At 41.1% G+C, this 17,389-nt stretch overlaps 3 protein-coding genes across 3 annotated transcripts; 2 read left to right on the top strand and 1 right to left on the bottom strand.

Moving 5' to 3' along the window:
* The first annotated feature begins 905 nt into the window (after positions 1–905).
* On the top strand, positions 906–2,566 carry LOC120416279 (aladin-like). The gene is made up of 2 exons (XM_039577993.2): positions 906–1,094; positions 1,157–2,566. The coding sequence occupies exons 1-2, from the start codon at positions 984–986 to the stop codon at positions 2,480–2,482; spliced, it is 1,437 nt and encodes a 478-aa protein (XP_039433927.1). The 5' UTR covers positions 906–983; the 3' UTR covers positions 2,483–2,566.
* Positions 2,567–8,779: 6,213 nt separating this feature from the next.
* LOC120416280 (geranylgeranyl transferase type-1 subunit beta) lies at positions 8,780–10,677 on the bottom strand. The gene is made up of 3 exons (XM_039577994.1): positions 10,179–10,677; positions 9,644–10,112; positions 8,780–9,584 (listed from the first exon to the last, which is right to left on the bottom strand). The coding sequence occupies exons 1-3, from the start codon at positions 10,292–10,294 to the stop codon at positions 9,018–9,020; spliced, it is 1,152 nt and encodes a 383-aa protein (XP_039433928.1). The 5' UTR covers positions 10,295–10,677; the 3' UTR covers positions 8,780–9,017.
* Positions 10,678–14,542: 3,865 nt separating this feature from the next.
* Positions 14,543–15,820, top strand: LOC120416282 (protein tantalus). Its single transcript, XM_039577996.2, has 2 exons — positions 14,543–14,849; positions 14,919–15,820. Exons 1-2 carry the CDS (start codon positions 14,779–14,781, stop codon positions 15,562–15,564), a joined length of 717 nt encoding a protein of 238 aa, XP_039433930.1. The 5' UTR covers positions 14,543–14,778; the 3' UTR covers positions 15,565–15,820.
* The last annotated feature ends 1,569 nt before the right edge of the window (positions 15,821–17,389 follow it).

The raw sequence follows: 17,389 nt of genomic DNA, 5'->3' as shown, positions 1-17,389 counted from the left end.
ATTTTTTCTGTGGGGTTGTTAAGCATGCCAAACTGAACCAAAACACGCTTTTAAAACACAAATATTTTTTTCAAAACAATAAATTCAACTAAACGCGTTTTTCGGTTCAGTTTGGCATGCTTAACAACCCCACAGAAAAAAAATCGATGATATTTGTCCGGAAAATGGTCAAATTTTCACTTTTCTTAAAATCTCCATTTAAAATTCGGGTTTCGTGCTAACTATTTTGACAGCTGGGAATAAGGCTTTCTAGTCAGAAATTTACCAACACATTCAAAGTATGTTTACATATCTCTTTCTGACTAAAGTTTTTTGTCAGGCCACTTCTAGCTGGTTTTTTTGACTGGCCGCCCGATATGTCAGCCAACATACTTCGCAGGGCTGTGACAGCTCGAGCTCGCATTGTTGCATTGTTTGCATCAGAACACTGTGACGAGAAGTTCGTCATTTTTGGGTTAAATTATATTTTTTTCACTGGGCCTAGAAAGCCTTCTTCCCGCCTTTCCTTATCAAATCTACATAACTTGCCCCAAAACATCGTTCTCTCATCTTTCCTTCCGATCTGCATACTAGCCTTCTATTGGAAAATATTTTGTATAACAAGTTGATAATGAATCAATAAAATTTATTAATTAAAAATATTGTTTAACATTTTTATTGACCACAAAAAAATAAGCAATATAAATAAAGAATACGCCCAAATATAGGCAATCCCCCACCGGTGAATTGATTCAGTATTTTACACGATTTTCAGTTCGACCCTTGTTACACGAAAGTATGTAATCATACTTGAACCTGATTTTCGTGTATTCTAACTCGAAAAAGTGTAATGCCGATTCTCCGTGATGACGATGAGAGTAAAATCTGTATGTTTCGACAAGCGTGTTCAATATATTTTTGTTGTTTTGTCAAACTGTCACAAGGAAAAGTGTTCAAATTTGCGCGTTCGTGCCGGCAACTTGTGCTCTGAACCTCTGAAGACCATGGCAGCCTTTCCGAATTTGCCCCAATCGGGAGAAATATCGATTTGCGAGCGGAATGGCCGAATTTGCACCCTGCCAATCACCGAGGTCGATGCTTCCAGTGCGGGAAACGTGAGTAGGAGTGAGGGTTTTGGCCAACGGTCTGTAACTGTATTGTATCTCTTTCTGGACAGGAACTCTCAACGTACCCGGAGATAAACATCGGCCGCGAGCTGTTCCATCACCATGCGTCGATGCAGGTCCGTGAAGACCGTCGGACGCTGATGGTGCCGGTGAATGAAACGTTGGTGAAGCGCATAACTCGGACATTTTTCGAAGAAGGTCCCGTTGAGGCACTGCAGGAAGCGGCATGCGAGGACAATGGTCAATACAACGCCATCGTAGGGTCGCTGGCGCGTTACTTGTTGGTGCTTATCGGTTGTGGAAATCGTGTAAAGTATTTCCTGAAGCCACATCTCAAAGGACAGCAGGGCGTCGATTCCATCGGCAAGTATACGCAAACTAAAGAATGGCACAAGAGTTCGATCCGTTACATCCGTTGGCATCCAAACTGTTTTAAGATTGCGATTGCCGCTTCGGACGATAGTATCAGGATTTACAGCGATGAACCTACCATTGTGCCGATATTGAAGAGTGGCCTTCAAAAATCCATCAGCTCCATGGCGTGGCGAAATCTCACCTCGGGAGAGTTGGCCGTTGGATGCCAGAATGGTGCGCTCATCTGGAGTGTTGATCCAAACAGCTTGATAACGCGGCCACTTTCACAAGCGGTGCAGCTAAAGCACGGCAATCACTTTCCGGTCACGTCTGTCGAGTGGAGTCCCAACGGGTGTTTGTTGGCGACGGCCAGCATCAACGATTCGGACGTTCTCATCTGGGACGTTGACCAAAGCAAGCAGGTTCCCTTGCGCCGAGTTGGGCCACCGTGTGCACTTTTGAAATGGTCCCCGACCGGATCCAAACTTTGCTCGACAACGGTGGGCGGCGTTTTCCGGGTTTGGCAGACTAACAAATGGTCACCCGACCGTTGGACCGTTAATCAAGGCACGATTCAATCGGTAGTGTGGTCCCGTTCCGACTCCCATCTTCTGTTTGTTACGTCGGAGGACTCGTTCCTGTACTGTTTGGGATTCGTGGAGGATGAAGTTTTCACCTCGACGCTGGTGCCAAAGTCCGCAATTCCGATTGCCGACCTGTCCAAGATCGCCATTGGCCAAGCTGAAGTGGGTGGCCGTCCGCAGGCCCTGGCGTGGTGTCCTCAAAGCGAATATCTTGCCGTCACCTTCAAGGACACGTCTGCTATCGCGATCTTCAATACCGTAATCAACCGCAGCCAGATTAGCATTACACCTTCTTGCTTTCTCACCGGGATTGGGATCGAAAGTGCCTCGTGTATCTGCTTCCAGGAACATCAAGGTCGTAGATCTAGCGAAAAATTAAAAACCGTGCTGACAATTGGCTGGTCAAGCGGTCGGGTTCAATATTTCCCCTTTATCTGAAGGATTTATTTTCTATTGATTGTAAAAAAAAACGTTTTCTTTGACTTGTTCTTCATTTTGCATTTAATAAACAGATTTAAAATATTTGTTGCCAGTTTTTAAGCAAACAGTATCACGATTCCCACGAAAGCAGATTCTCAGTTTTTCTAGCATTCACAGTAGATGATACCCAACGCTTCGGCCACTTTCACCCTGACGCCACAATCCTCGTCCCTGAGCAGTTGGGCGATTTTGTGGCCAACCGTGCCGGCTAGAGGTGGGCAAAAAAGAGCGAGCCAGTTCACTAAAAAGAGCGAACGAACAGAGCCGCGGTTCTTTTTAGAAACTCCAGTCCAGTCCAAGATGGAATGATTTCTTAACTTGAATCCATTTTTTATGTTTATGAATATTATTCATTGAATTCTCTACACATTGTGATATTTAGTTTGTGTTTGAGAAAGAAAATGCTATTTGCAGGCCAAGGGCGAATGATGCTGATGATACCTCTTCAGTTGACGCTCAGGCGAGGAACATCCTGGAAGGAGCGTCACTGACTACGTCCGTAGTCCTGTTAGATCATTCTTGATCAAGACAGTATAGCTCTGGTTCCTTGCGAGTGTCCTATTTTCTTACCTCCACGTTGGCTTGGTTTTCATGATGACCTAGCTGGTGGCCTGTGGAAACGGATCGTAAACCTTTGACCACCGCGGGTCAAAGTCGAGACGGCTAAAAGAAAGGGGCGCGTCAATGTGGGAAAGGGAAGTAATTTGTGATTGTAGACGGTATTGCTTTGATTCGCAGTATGTTGAGTCAACTGCTGTGGATGTACCTGAAACATCGCACAACGGGGTTTCTCTTCTTTCCATTTCAGCTACCACCTATCTTCTGTTTATTTTGTTTCACTGATTTTCTAACGCGGCTTCTGTTTACTATCCTCCATTTGATTTCGATTTTACTCATTTGATTCTCTTATTTCTCAACGCTTTTCCACTCTATTTTACCAATTGATGCTGCTGTAACAAACTTTCTGCTTTCCCTTAATTTGGCAGCGATGTCAATTTTGTTTATCATGTGCCTTTTCTTTATTTATCTATTTGAATAATTTTTCATCTTCCCTGTAAATTGCCCTCAATACAATCTAAGCTTGTTTGTTACCTCTATTTATTAATTATTCTTAATTTCTTCATAACTTCATAAATTACTATCTTTCTTTTACTATTGATTCTTCAAAAAGTATATTTCTTTCACTGTCCATTGTTTTCAATCTTTACTCTTTTCTTCAAACAAATGAGGTTTGAGCTCGGGGCAAGACAGTGAGCAAGAGAGTTACTCTGGTTGCTCCCGTTTCCTCTGCTTTGCTCCCGTTTGCTCTGAAATTTTACTTTTGACCGTTTTCAGCTCATTCCTCTTGGTTGCTCTACATTCCTCCAGATTCCTCCCGATTGCTCCCGTTTGCTCCGAATATTTTAAGAGAGATCTCTATGAAGAGAGCAAACAAAGAGAGAAGAGCGAAACAAGGAAATGTCATTTTGTTGTTTGTTTACCTTTAAAAGATTTTTTTTTCCAGACGATTCCAGAATCTGGAATGGTTCTCTGGCATGATTGGCCATATTAAATACGATCGGAGTGTCGGTTGTCAGCAGGCCAGCTTCTGCGGTGGCTACGCAAGTGAGTCACGACGGCACTTCCAGAAACACAGCCCGTGATTCACACGACCAATCCGGCGGTGGGAACCACGACGTCGACCGCGGCCAATTGTTCACTCGAGGAAGAAGTGGAAGTTGTAATTGGCGGGGTTCGGTTTCAAGTCGACTGTTAGTACAGATGCAACAAGAAGAATGGCACTCCGCATCGGAAGTTCGTTACAGTTCCAGATCGACTTGGAGAAGGATATCGACACGACTCTCGACCGATACCACAGATGAAATATGGGTCATTTCTTGCGTTTAGTCGTCTATTTTGTATTTAACATCTCTCGCTGACCCTCGAGAAATGGGGACCGATGGAAGTGGCTGCCAACTATCGCGGGTCGTTACGATCAATTTGTCTGTTCAAGTTCATCTTGTTGGCCGGAGATTATCTACCTCCAATTCTCTTCAATCCGTATCTAAACCGCGTTCAACCTGCTGAAGCAGGAAAGCCAAGGTGGCATTGGAGGTGCCGCACCGACCATCTCGTGGGAATACTTCTTCAACTTGCTGTCCCGGTACTATCAGGAACAGAACCCCGGTTCCGAGACGGTTTATATCAGCCGAGCCTTGAGGATTGCAAGCAGTCCTGCTAGTGATCCGTGCTGTGGTGGCCCGTGTTGCCCTCTGCGAACACTCAACCTACTCGGCCTCATCAGCTGTTCTGTCCCGATTGCCCTAAAAGCTGAACTCGTCTAAACCATGGCCGTACTTGGCAATTCCAAAGAAACCATCCTTCAACTGAGGGTCAATCTAGAAGCTTCCCAGGTCATTGCGATTATTCTCACGGTCAACACCTAGTTTGGTGACGATTTTGGTTTCAAACTAAACGTTTATTCTTTACAGTGACTAAGTCTTCGAGCAAATGGCAGCTCTCGACGACTCGAAACAGAACAAGTGCAACCGGAAGTTCTCCCAAATGCGCTAAGATCGACGAGTCATAGAAGCTTGACGACGAAGTGATTTGTCTTGGAAGAAGTTCAGTTCATGTTGCAGCAAACCGCTAACCGGCTACAAGGGACCTACCTCCAAAACGTACCACGACCTACCTACCTACCTCTTGCTGAGTCCCGGGAACGACAAAACACACGAAGAAAACCAAGCGAAGAGCCACTTACCGAACTGGACATAATCATCCCGTATTGCCGAAGATCGCTCAAAATCCCGAAGGTGCAGATTAGGATGCCCCCTCCCTTCCCTCTCCCCACGGAAATTAATGTTTATTAACCAACACGAGATACAATAAATAACGGCCAAACTACAACAAATCCAAAAAAAAACCCTGCCAGCATATGGCCACGGTGACACAATGTCGTGGAATCCTTTTCGGGCCTTCGTACACGTCCTCAATCGACGATTATGTCCTTGGCCTTCCTAGTTCCTGGTTCTTCCCATGTGTCCATTGGAGTCTGTAGCTTCTGTCCGGTCCATGACTTGCCCACGACCTCGTACGGGGTCGTTACATGAGCCGATCTAGCCTTCGGGAATGTTGCTGTTCCGGTACACTTCCTGCACATTCCGATGTGCATTTTTCAACACGATCTGGGGGAGGAGGAAAGTTAAAAAATATACATACTGGAGTTGGACAGTGCGGCAATTTTCTTGCGGAGGTTTTCCAACTCGGGTGGAAACTCCCCGTTAATACTTACCGGAGTACTTGGAGTGGGTCGCAGGGCAAGGCATTTCAGAAAATTTAGCAACATGTTTTTATCCCCAAAAATAATTGCCGCAAAAAGCAGCGAACTTCACACAGGCAAAATCAAAACGGTAAACATAACATCAGATGAGAAACGTCAACAATGTCAAAAGTGACATTTCTGACAAGAAGAGCGAGGTTTCTCTTATTTCTCCGAATTTCTCTCGATTCCTCCCGTTTGCTCCCGGAGTAACTCTAGTTTGTTCTGGTTTCTTCACTGTCTTGCCCCGAGGGTTTGAGCCCTTACTCATTTTTTGGAATGATCAAAGAATTAACACAAATATTACTATTGTACTTTTGAAAAACTTTTATAAAATGCTTAGGACCAAAAATTGTAACAAAACACCGTGACAAAAGAAATAGCAACATATAAACACGACTCAACAATAGGGAAGATTTCAGGAGAAAACAATACACTGTTAATAACAATTAGTTTTTGAATTCAAACTAAAACAGTTTTTGCTTTAATGAAAGTTGCTAGGCACACTATAAATGGTTAGGCGCTTATACTTACATCAAACCCTACGTAATGTACCACCCCCGGCCGAGTTAAAATGCAGGGTTGTTACGGACGGCGGGGATCGCGCGGATGGCGCGTATCGCGCGGATCTGGCGCGGATTTGCTGGATAATTTTGCTCAGGCGCGGATTTCGCGCGGTAGCAATTTTGTCTAATCTAATCTAATCGATTTCGCGCGGATAGCAATTTTGATAAACAAAATAATTGAGAACGATAGAATTTCTTTCAAATTACAAGGAAAATATTATTAGGAAATAATTAAATTCAATCTTTTTCGTTGAGTGCGAAAACATCAATTTCTAAGAAGTTGTTAATGAAGAAAATTTTCTTCTAAAAATTATTGATTGTTTTTTTTTTTTCATACGAAACTTTGAAATAATCTTCAAGGAGCGATGTTTTTTAATGTATTGAGATTTGTTTTATTAATTTAACATAACATTACAACTCATTATTTTTAAAAAAAAATCTGCTTAACAATTCAAATAAATACCAATTTATTAAAATCAAAATAACAAAATTCAAAAATTTACAGAATTTATAAAAAATGAAGCTATGAAACTTTTTAGATTTTTATGTTTTTTAAATATAAAAAATTTAAATTTTTGGATTATTGAAAAAAATAAAAATTCTGTTGCCACTCTGATTCAGGTAGAATTGATTCTACTCCCAATTATCACAACATGACGAAATGCACTTAGAAATCTGCTAAAAGCTCCGTCTAAAAGCGAAATGTAATGTTAAAATTAAAAAATAAGAAATCTGGAAATCAACAATTTGAAATAAAAAAAAACAGAATTCATAACTTGAAATTGTCAAAACTTACAGACTCAAAAAACGTTAAAAAGTACAATTTTTAAATTGAAAGTTTACAAAAATATTACAATTGATTTTTTTGGTAATTTTTAATTTTTAAAGACAGTTTTTAAGTTATCAAATTATTAAATTATTAAATTTTTAAATCATCAAATTATTTAATTATGAAATTATGAATTCATTAAAAAATTTAATTAATAAATTATAAAATTATTAAATTATTAAATTTTTAAATTATTAAATTATTAAATTATTAAATTATTAAATTATAAAATTATAAAATTATAAAATTATAAAATTATAAAATTATAAAATTATAAAATTATAAAATTATAAAATTATAAAATTATAAAATTATAAAATTATTAAGTTATTAAATTATTAGATTATTAAATTATTAAATTATTAAATTATTAAATTATTAAATTATTAAATTATTAAATTATTAAATTATTAAATTATTAAATTATTAAATTATTAAATTATTTGTAATTTGTTGCTTTATTGGATACGAAAACTTGTACTTTTCGTCAAGTCAAGGAAGGAACTGTAGGATTTTACAATAGGGCCGTTTTCTTAGTTCGGATCATTTTCGGAGTCATATTTTTGTTTAGAGAAATTCAGAGAAGAAAATAATAGAAATTTCGTGTTTCGATTTTCCAGAGTAAAGTTTTGGTGAGAATTATCAAGTACTAAATCCCTAGATTTTATAATTAGGTGATTTATTTCATGGTTTTAATTTTTTTAAATTTTCCAATTTAATTTTTTTTTCCTGAATTTGTTTTTAAAACAACGATATTAAAAGTGTTGCAAAAAATGCTAATATTGTTTCAGAAATGGTAAAAATGGTTCCATTTGGTACAGGCGGGATATGAATCCACAACTGATCAAAGGTACTGATCCAAATGCCTTGTGTATTATTCTTTTTTCGTTTAAAATTTAATTTTTTATGTTACTCTCTTCTTTGTTTGTCGCGATTTTTTTATATGGCGCGGATCTGGCGCGGATTTTTTCTCGACTTATCCGTAACAACCCTGGAGTAACCGGAAAAGAAGGTGCGAATGCCTGGCACGAACACTCAAAGCGTGTTCTAGCGTGTTGCTCGTACTGACTCAGAGCAAGGGTGAGATGTCTTGGAATCGCCTTGGAAGTCGTCATTCCAAATTTCAGCCAATTTGGTCCATCCCATCTCAAGATATCGTGGCACCGGTAAAGCAGCTCTGTGTTTGGAGAAAAAAGCTCAGAAAGTTTGACAGTTTGCTTTACACATGGCAAGATTTTTAGGTTAAATCGTCTCTTACTAAGTTTTATTATAAAAATATCTTCATGAAACTTTGTGGAGGGGTTGAAAATCACCTTTTAGTGGATTTAATAAATTGTCTGCAACATTTCTACTTGTATGTAACCCCTACACTTCCCAACAATTAAAATTTTTATAACTTTACAACCATCTTACCTTATGCAGCTGCTGTAATAGATAAGACGTGTTGTAACAGCTTCCAGATAAAACTGCGCCACGCGCAGTCACGTTTGTTTGAGCACGCTGTAAAGGGTTTATTGTCAGTCCCAACATGAAGATAACACAACAAAATACAACACAAATTCTAGTTTGTTCCGTGAAATCAATATGTATATATTTTGCTGTAATAACTTGCTACAACTTACACATTTAGCTTAGACACGAGGAATTGCAGCGAGATTAAATAAAGTTCAATTTACCAATGATTGGGTACTCCTCTAAATTTTTGCCTAATAAAAATATAAACTTATCTGGTACGAAAGAAGCATCTCCCATTCCCTTCAATGTGCGATAAAATTAGTGGTTCACCTTCCGCGGCGCTTACTCAATGTTAACTCTGACGTCCCGTTTGACGCAGATGCTGTTACTGCTGCTGCTGGGAACGGTTCCGTTGCCGTCCGGCTGTTCCCGCTCCAGCTCCCAGACCGCGTGCAGCTGTTTCAGTCGCTGGAAGGCGCGCTGCGATATGTTTAGGGCCGGTTCGACCGGTTGCAGGCCGGGCTCCTGCAGGAAGCTCAACCCGCAGATGCCAAAGTACGTGTGAAAGGGGTCGGTGTGCGAGCCGGGCCATTTGGAGAAGCCGCCGACGGTTTTATCCTGGGTCGACATCACGTACTGCCGGTTGTCCTTGGAGCTGGTCAGCTCGAACGCGTTCAGGATTTTGAGCGTGGCCCCGATCCAGAACGAGTAGCACGTGTCAACGGGTTTGTTCGGCCGGCCTTGGAAGCCGTCCTGCTGGCGGAACACGAGCCACCGGACGATCCTGGCGCGCACGTCCGCGCTGAGAATGTCCAGCTGGCCGCTGAGCTCGAGGGCAGCGATCGCGCAGAATGTCGTGCCACCGTGCGACTCCATCTCGTAGTGTTGGCTGATTCCGTAGTCGTAGCGCTGAAACGGAATGAGGTTTGAGGTTTTACGAATCGTTCAATATTACACACCACACTTACAATGCTCTTCTGGATGTATTCGGCCATCTTCCGTCGGTCGACGCGGCCCCAGTCGTTCAGCATGGCGCAAATGGCCGCGGCACAGTACACAAATCGCATGTCGTGCTCGCTGCCGTCGATCGTGGCACTGAAGCTTCCGTCCGGCCGCTGCACCGCGGCCACCCCGTCGATGATGGCACGCCGATCGAGCCGCGACAGATCATCGCCAAGGGCCACCAACACCGCAATGCCGGTGTACGTGATGGCCAAGTGGCCCCAACGGTACGCTTCCAATCCACAACATTCCGGCGGATTAAGAACGTTCAACGTGCTGGAACCTTGAATTCCCCCACAAGGTCGCGCTCCCACACCCGGAACAACCTGCAGCGAGTAGATCCAGTTGACGATGTCGGTCCGGAAGGAGTCGGACAGCAAATGCAACGAATCGAGCACGTCCAACCCACTCACGGCGAAGAACGCTATCGTGACTCTGAAAAGACAGAAACTTCCAAATGAACCCAGCCCAACTTGCAACCTAGAGTTCAGCCAAACCCACCTGGTCGAATCGTGCGAGGCCAGCCGCGCCGGCAGGATGTTCAGAAACCGGACAAAGTACTTGGCGTGCTTCTGGAACAGGATTTCCTCCGCGGGGACCTCGGCTGCTGCGTCCATCACGAGACTTGCTAGCGCACCCAGGGTTCTCGACTGACTGTGGCCGAAGCTCCGAAAGGGATGGCTTCGACGACGACGGCGACGATTGTCAGAGATAAGAAGGTTGAGCTGGCAAACTCTGTTATCACACGGCAGCAGCAGCAGATGATTGCAGCAGGGCAATAACAATTTGTTGCGGAACACTCTTCAACGACGGATCGGTTCCCGGGTGGATGGCGACGACGACGACGAAGACGGTGGTGGCATGGAGATGACCAACGAAGAATCAGGGGAAAAACACGATGGGTGGTTGATATGAAATTTTAATGCACTTTTGGGGAAAATGTAGAGGAAAAACTTTTTCCCAACTGGGTGAAAGATGAGTGGTTTATTTACAAAATGCACTGCAGTCGCGAAGGCCAGCTGTCAGATGATGAAGACAAGGCCGAAGGATTCGGACAGGAAGGCCGAAGATACAAAGGTCGACGTTCTACATACAGGGAAATTTAAATTTAAAAAATCTAAATTTAATGTAAAATTTTGAACAATTTTTTTTAATTGAACTTCTTTTTTATTTCCCGCCCGTGTGGATCAATCGGACCGCGCACTGGACTCACAATCCAGAGGTCGCCGGTTCGAATCCCGCGGCGGGCGCTCTAAAACTCTTTGTGTAAATATGGGTATTCGGCGCCGTCGCTCCGTGCCATACTTTCATACACTTAGGAGCCCAGGGCGGCGAAGTCCTTGTAGATAAAAGGAAGACACTAGTGGTTGGTACTAGCAATGGTGGCCGACAGCTATAAAGTCAACTTCGTTTTTTTTTTTTCTTTTTTATTTAAGAATTCCAGAATTTACTACTTGATTTACTGCTTATTTTATCTGTATGACTTGAATTTGCAAATCATATTTCGTATCTCAAAAACAATTTTCAATAAGCTGAAGGTAATAATTTTCATTAAAAAATTGGGTACTAAAGCCCTATGCAAATTTTTATGTACAACGGTAAAAAACACGATTAAAAACTATTTCTGATCACTTTTTTCATTTTAATGCAATTTTTTTTTTGACAAGACAACATTTTTTCGATGGATCACCTATGGTCCCCTTGGAACGACCTGTCAAGTAGGAGCTTTTCTGTCAAGAAGGACCGCGAGGTTAATTTTTCAAAATTGATTTAAAAATCTATTTTAAGCTCTTTATGGTCGTACAAAGGGTCATTGTACTCCGAAAAATAAGCTTTATCGCTGTGAATAATAATATCAGCAATCTAAGCTTCATTTTAGGACCCAATTATTGATTGCTTTTCAAGCTGAGTACGGAGTTTGAAAAGAACGCGGTTAAGAAAAAAAGTTGCGCATTTAAAATTTTCAAATTCTATAATTCTTGAATATATAAATTTTTAATTTCTTAAATCTAAAATTCTTAAATACCTTAAATCCAAAATTTTAACATTCTATAATTCTTTTTTTTTAATTAAATATGTCTTTATTGAACTTTCTTATAATAATTACATTTCTTTTACATGCTAAGTGGTGTGGCTCAATGCACTTCATCTTTGTTGTATTTTTCGTTTTATTATTAACTTATCACATTCATTTATTAACTTCAAATCTTTTTACATTGTTTGCATTGAATTGTATACATTTAAGTAAAAAAGAAAAAAATAACAAACTTAAACTAAAATAAAAAATTCTTTGAATTATTCAAAATCAATAGAACGAGTAAACTACGAACTGTATTTCAAAATTACTCCTCCAAGCGTTCTTACTTGTTCTGCACGAGTTTTGGAACCACGCAGTGTTGTTGTCATATCGATGAAAATTTCAGAAGTTCTTGTGGTGAAAACAGGTCACTACTGCCATCATCCGTTAATGCTGGTTGGTTTACCCTCGATTGCTGACTGAAGCCTGGAGGTTTTTTGCGCTGATTCAACGGCAATGGCTGCAGATTTGGAACCACTCGAGCAGATCCCGCTCCTGGTAACGCTAAAGCAGGAAAATCCACGTCCGTGAATGCCGGTGGTGTTTTGCGGCGATTTGGTTGGTGCCTCGTCGTCGCTTGCTGCCGAATTTTCACAAACTCAGCTCGTTTTGGGCAGCTTCGGTTCTTGACCGAATGGTCGCCACCGCAATTGAAGCATTTGGCTTCGATGCTCTCGTTGATTGTGTTGCAAGCTTGAGTTTTGTGCTCACCTCCCCGCAGGTTGCACAACGACTCTTGATGAAACAGTTCCTTCCACCATGTCCAAACTGCAAGCAGTTCGAACATTGTGTCACGTCACGGTGCACTGGACGATAACGTTCCCACGTCACGATGATGTTGAAAATTGCCCGAACTGCTTTCAGCTCAGACGGCGTTGTCGATCCTTTCTCGAGATGAACCAGGTACAGTTGATCACGATACTTGATGTCCTTATTGTGTCTCGTCATCTTGTAGACTTCGATTACGTTCAACTTAAGAGTTTTGAGCTCTTCTTTCAGCACACTCACATCCATGTCGTACAGGCCTCGGAGGACCTGTTTCATGGAGCGTCAATAATCGTCATGGCTGTAGTATTCAATCTATGTGTTGTTCAGGAAATCCCGAACGTAGTTGTAATCCTTTCTGCCAGGTAGCAGAACTTTGAGTCCATCAGCACACAAGCGAATGAAAGCTAGTAAAGCACCAGATTTGATAAATCCGGTCAGCCACTTTCGCAACGAGTCCGATGACGATGTTTTCACAAAAATGGGTGGCACCTTTTCCCGTCGTTCAAATTCTTCCTTCTCGCTCACGTCCACAGGGAGGGTAGCAAACTGGTTTCCTGACGAATTTTGAGCGTCCTTGCTCAAACTGCCTGGCTTTGCAGGTAGCGCTTCGGCATTCTTTAACTTCTTCAAATCAGCCGATCCTGCTGGTGAGGACCGCCACTTTTTCTTGCCGTAAGGCATTTCTTGCACTTTTTAGCACTTATTTGACTCGTTGCTCTGTCAATCTCAGACTGATTCTATAATTCTTAAATTCTTAAACTATTAAATTCTTAAATTGCTTACAGCCATCCCACATATTCGGAACACTTTTGTCGTAATTTGTCAATACAATGCAAAATGCAACTTTCCTGCCGACCCTGCTATTTTTAGGGCCTTTATTTGGACACTCTCTTGCTATTTCACCAGTAAAAGTAATACTTTTTAAACAAAAACTGCATTTCCAGACTATTTTATCTAGAGCACCAAAACACTGCCTCCAAATTGCCTGTTCCATGATTGTGGGATGTTATTGTGTCTCCCACAATTGTAAAACACCTGAATTCAACTGATATTTTCACAAAAAGTTAGTAGACCAGCCGGTCTATACATCAATCGAAAGATCGCAAGAAAAGCTTTCAAATGAAGGTAAAAGCAAATCATTATGTTCAATTATTGATTTTATATGATTTGTTGAACATTGGCCGATCTATAAACTGTTCCGAATATGAGGGATGACTGTACTTCCAGTGATGGAATAATCGCAAAAAAAAACAACTTCGCTTGCAAACTTTATTCACCCGCGAAAGAAAGAGGAGGCAAATCACGCAAAAGAAAATCGCTCCCGAACTTCTCCAAGAAAATCAATCTGCTGATGTTTTTTTTTTGTGAATTTCCTTGTCAGCACTACTTAATCATATTTATTTCACTTTGTTCACACACATTGCCCACCTACAAAATGTGACAGGTCATATTTCGACGTGTGACGTTACACTTGCAAGTAGAGTAGTGAAAAAAATGTTCCGCCGAATAATCAAGATGATGATTTTTTTAGATTCCTTTTCCCGATCTTTTGTGCGCGAGAGAGAAGAACCATGCTCCCTTTGGATTTTTTTTCTCTTGATGAACGTCAAATGATTTTCTTTTGATGATGATTATGCCATCGCTTACTTCTTAAATTTTTAAATGCTAAAATTCTAAAATTCTAACATCCTTAAATTCTTAAATTCTCTTCTCTCTGTTACAGTTCATCTGCGTAAAAAAGTTATTTGAAATATTGATTTTTAATCAGGTTAAATTCATTTGCGTTTTTGTGATGTGCCCGAAAATCTGCAAAATCTGGCATGCCTGCTCTGAAATCCGCAATAAAATTTTACACAGATCTGTCTTATTTAGATTTTGCGTACAATTTATTGGTATTTTACCCGATAGTCTTCCAAGGTAGAAAGCCATGATAGTCTTCGGCCCGAACAAATCAAGCCAACTTCGACCAACGGAGCCGACTACCTCCCCGCTGTCACGCGGGCTGACATTTTTGACGTCTCGCGTTCGCACGAGCACAAAACATCGTTTTTTGTTGTTTTTGCTGTTTACAAACGCGCCATTAGCAAAAAGAAAAGAAACGGATTCTTCTGTTTCGTGATTTATTTTTTACAGTTAAATCCAAATCGTTACTAACATTACGTGCCTAGTTAAATCCTTGACCATGTATTTTTGTTGAGTGTTTGCCCGCACTGGATTCCGTATTTTGAGGTGTTTCATTTTAACTGTCGCATTTCAATGGATCAACTTTCGCTGCAGTTTCTAGCCAACATTGAAAGCAGCGCCCCTTCAAACAGCACAATTTTCAAGTGAGTCGCGATTGATTTTTTTGTTGGGAAATTTGTTTAGTAAACTGATGGGCGTTTTGTTTACTGCAGAGCCGGTAACATCGAGAACGAACTGCCGCTGATCATGCAAGCGTTGGAGCAGAATCTCAGCCTGAAGGAGGAGCAGCTGACCGATTGTCATGACTCGGTGGACGAAGATTCCGACGACGAGGACGAGGAAACTCCCGGCTGTAGCAGCGCGCCGAGTACGCCGAACCGTGTCCAACGGAGACGGTCACAGCGCACCAAGTCGCTGGACAGCAAGCTGCACAAGATCAAGCGGCGAACGATCACGAAGCCGGCCAAACTGCAAATCAATCTCAACGCGTCGGAGAACGAAATCCGGAACTACTACATGATCAACAGCAAGCGTGTGGACATGAAGCCGACCAACCTGGAGACGATCTTCGAGGAGGGCTCGCCGGCGGTGGCCAAGTCCAAGTTCTTCGGCGGGCGCAAGGTCCGACGCAGCCTCAACTGTTCCGATGGGTTCAACGTGAACAAAACAACCACCAAGGCGCGCAAGAACCGCGTCCGGAAGATGCTCGGTGGCGTTCCGAAGCTGCAAAAGATGACCATGGACAGTTTCCTGGAGCGGCTCAAGTCCATGCAGAACGACAGCGACGAGGACACGGCCGCCGAATCGCCCCCGGATTCGCTCCTCCTCGTCGATCCCAAGCTAAATCATACGGTGTGATTGATCAGCTGCTACCTACAAAACACACACACACACATTTTCTCTGTAGTTTTTAGTTTACTTTTTTTTGTATGAATGAGAGAGAGAGAGAAATAGAGTAAAAAACATTCGAGCGAGCCGATCTCGCCGCTTGTCGACTGAAGAAACCACGCGTTTGCGGAAGATCCCGGGGGAAACGAGAATAACCGCACTCGGAACGATTTTTGTTGTGCGGTATTATATACTATTCAATAAACTTTTAAAAGTACACCACGAACAGTAGTTTAATTATTTCGTCCAGCAAACACTCAGTTCAATTTGAGCCCGATCAAACAACAGTGTTGTTACAGTTACCTTTGTTTTTGGAATCGGCGAAACAGCAGTAGATTTTTTTTGTTCAGGCATTTTAGCAAAAACCTCCTTTTTTCAAAAAATCATAACTTCGCGCCATTTTAACCGAATTTAGCTGTCTTGGGCGCAAATCAAAGGTAATTGGGTCCTGAAATGAAGCTTAGATTGCTGATATTATTGTTTACAGCAATAAAGCTTATTTTTCTGAGTACAATGACCCTTTGTACGACCACAAAGAGTTTAAAATGGATTTTTAAATCAATTTTGAAAAATTAACCTCGCGGTCCTTCTTGACAGAAAAGCTCCTACTTGACAGCTCGTTCCAAGGGGACCATAGTTGATCCATAGAAAAAAATTGTCCTGTCAATTTTTTTTATTAAAACGAGAAAAAAGTGATCAGGAATGGTTATTAATCGTGTTTTCACCGTAAAATACCGCGTTTTTTACATAAAAATTTACATAGGGCTTTAGTACCCAATTGGTTGGGCTTAGGGCATCTCCACCGCAGGGACCTAATTGCGTTGCAAAGCTAATTTGGCACCCGCGTCAAGCCCACCGCGGTACTTGTGCGAGAGCTAATTTAGGTTCGAGTTCATCCGTGTTCATCCGAATCTAAACAAAACTCAGGTTAGCTCCGGGATCTAACGGGAGCAAATCATCTGACGGATGTTTTTTTTTTCAAACAAAACAATGTAATGGGCCAATGTGATTTTGTAAACAAAGATTTTATCCTACTCACGTTAGTAGATGTTTACGTTAGCAGTGAAGCTTGATTTTTCGATTTCAATTCCTCAAATATTTGCCCTCCTGTGCTGCAAGTTTACAAATGAAAAATTACTTTTGGCATTCTGGGGTGATGCAGTTTAGTTTTTTCGGTCAGATTGGGGCTGTGTTTGATTTATTTGGGTCATCGCATTGTCGATCAACTGCCAGACATGCAAGAGACAAGTCATTTGTATTGAGTAAAGCCAAAAGTCAAGCAAAACATTTTTAATAAGCCAATGTGGATTTGAAAACAAGCATTCATGATCTTAAATTCTAAAATTCTAAAATTCTGAAATTCTAAAATTCTAAAATTCTTAAATTCTTAAATCATAGATCTAGGGTTTTTTCTCAAAAATTATTTTCCCTAAAAGAACACCCAGTTAGCAAAATCTAAACGTAGAAATATGTACCCTCCCTGCAAAGGCTTATGAATTGATCTCAGTTGAAAGGTTCTCCAAATCTCTGAATTGCAAATGTAACATCCTGGAGCAGAACAGTTAATTCTAATAAAAACACTATTGAATTGAATAAATTCTTAAATTCTTAAATTCTTAAATTCTTAAATTCTTAAATTCTTAAATTCTTAAATTATTAAATTCTTAAATTCTTAAATTCTTAATTTCTTAAATTCTTAAATTCTAAAATTCTTAAATTTTAAATTTTGAATTCAATTGAAATGGACAGCGCACTGGACTCACAATCTAAAGGTTGCTGATTGGTACTAGCAATA

This window comes from Culex pipiens, chromosome 2, assembly GCF_016801865.2.
Source record: "Culex pipiens pallens isolate TS chromosome 2, TS_CPP_V2, whole genome shotgun sequence".
NCBI classification, from domain to species: Eukaryota; Metazoa; Arthropoda; class Insecta; order Diptera; family Culicidae; genus Culex; species Culex pipiens.
Note: the sequence above shows the minus strand (reverse complement) of the source record. Positions and strands in the feature narration are given on the sequence as shown.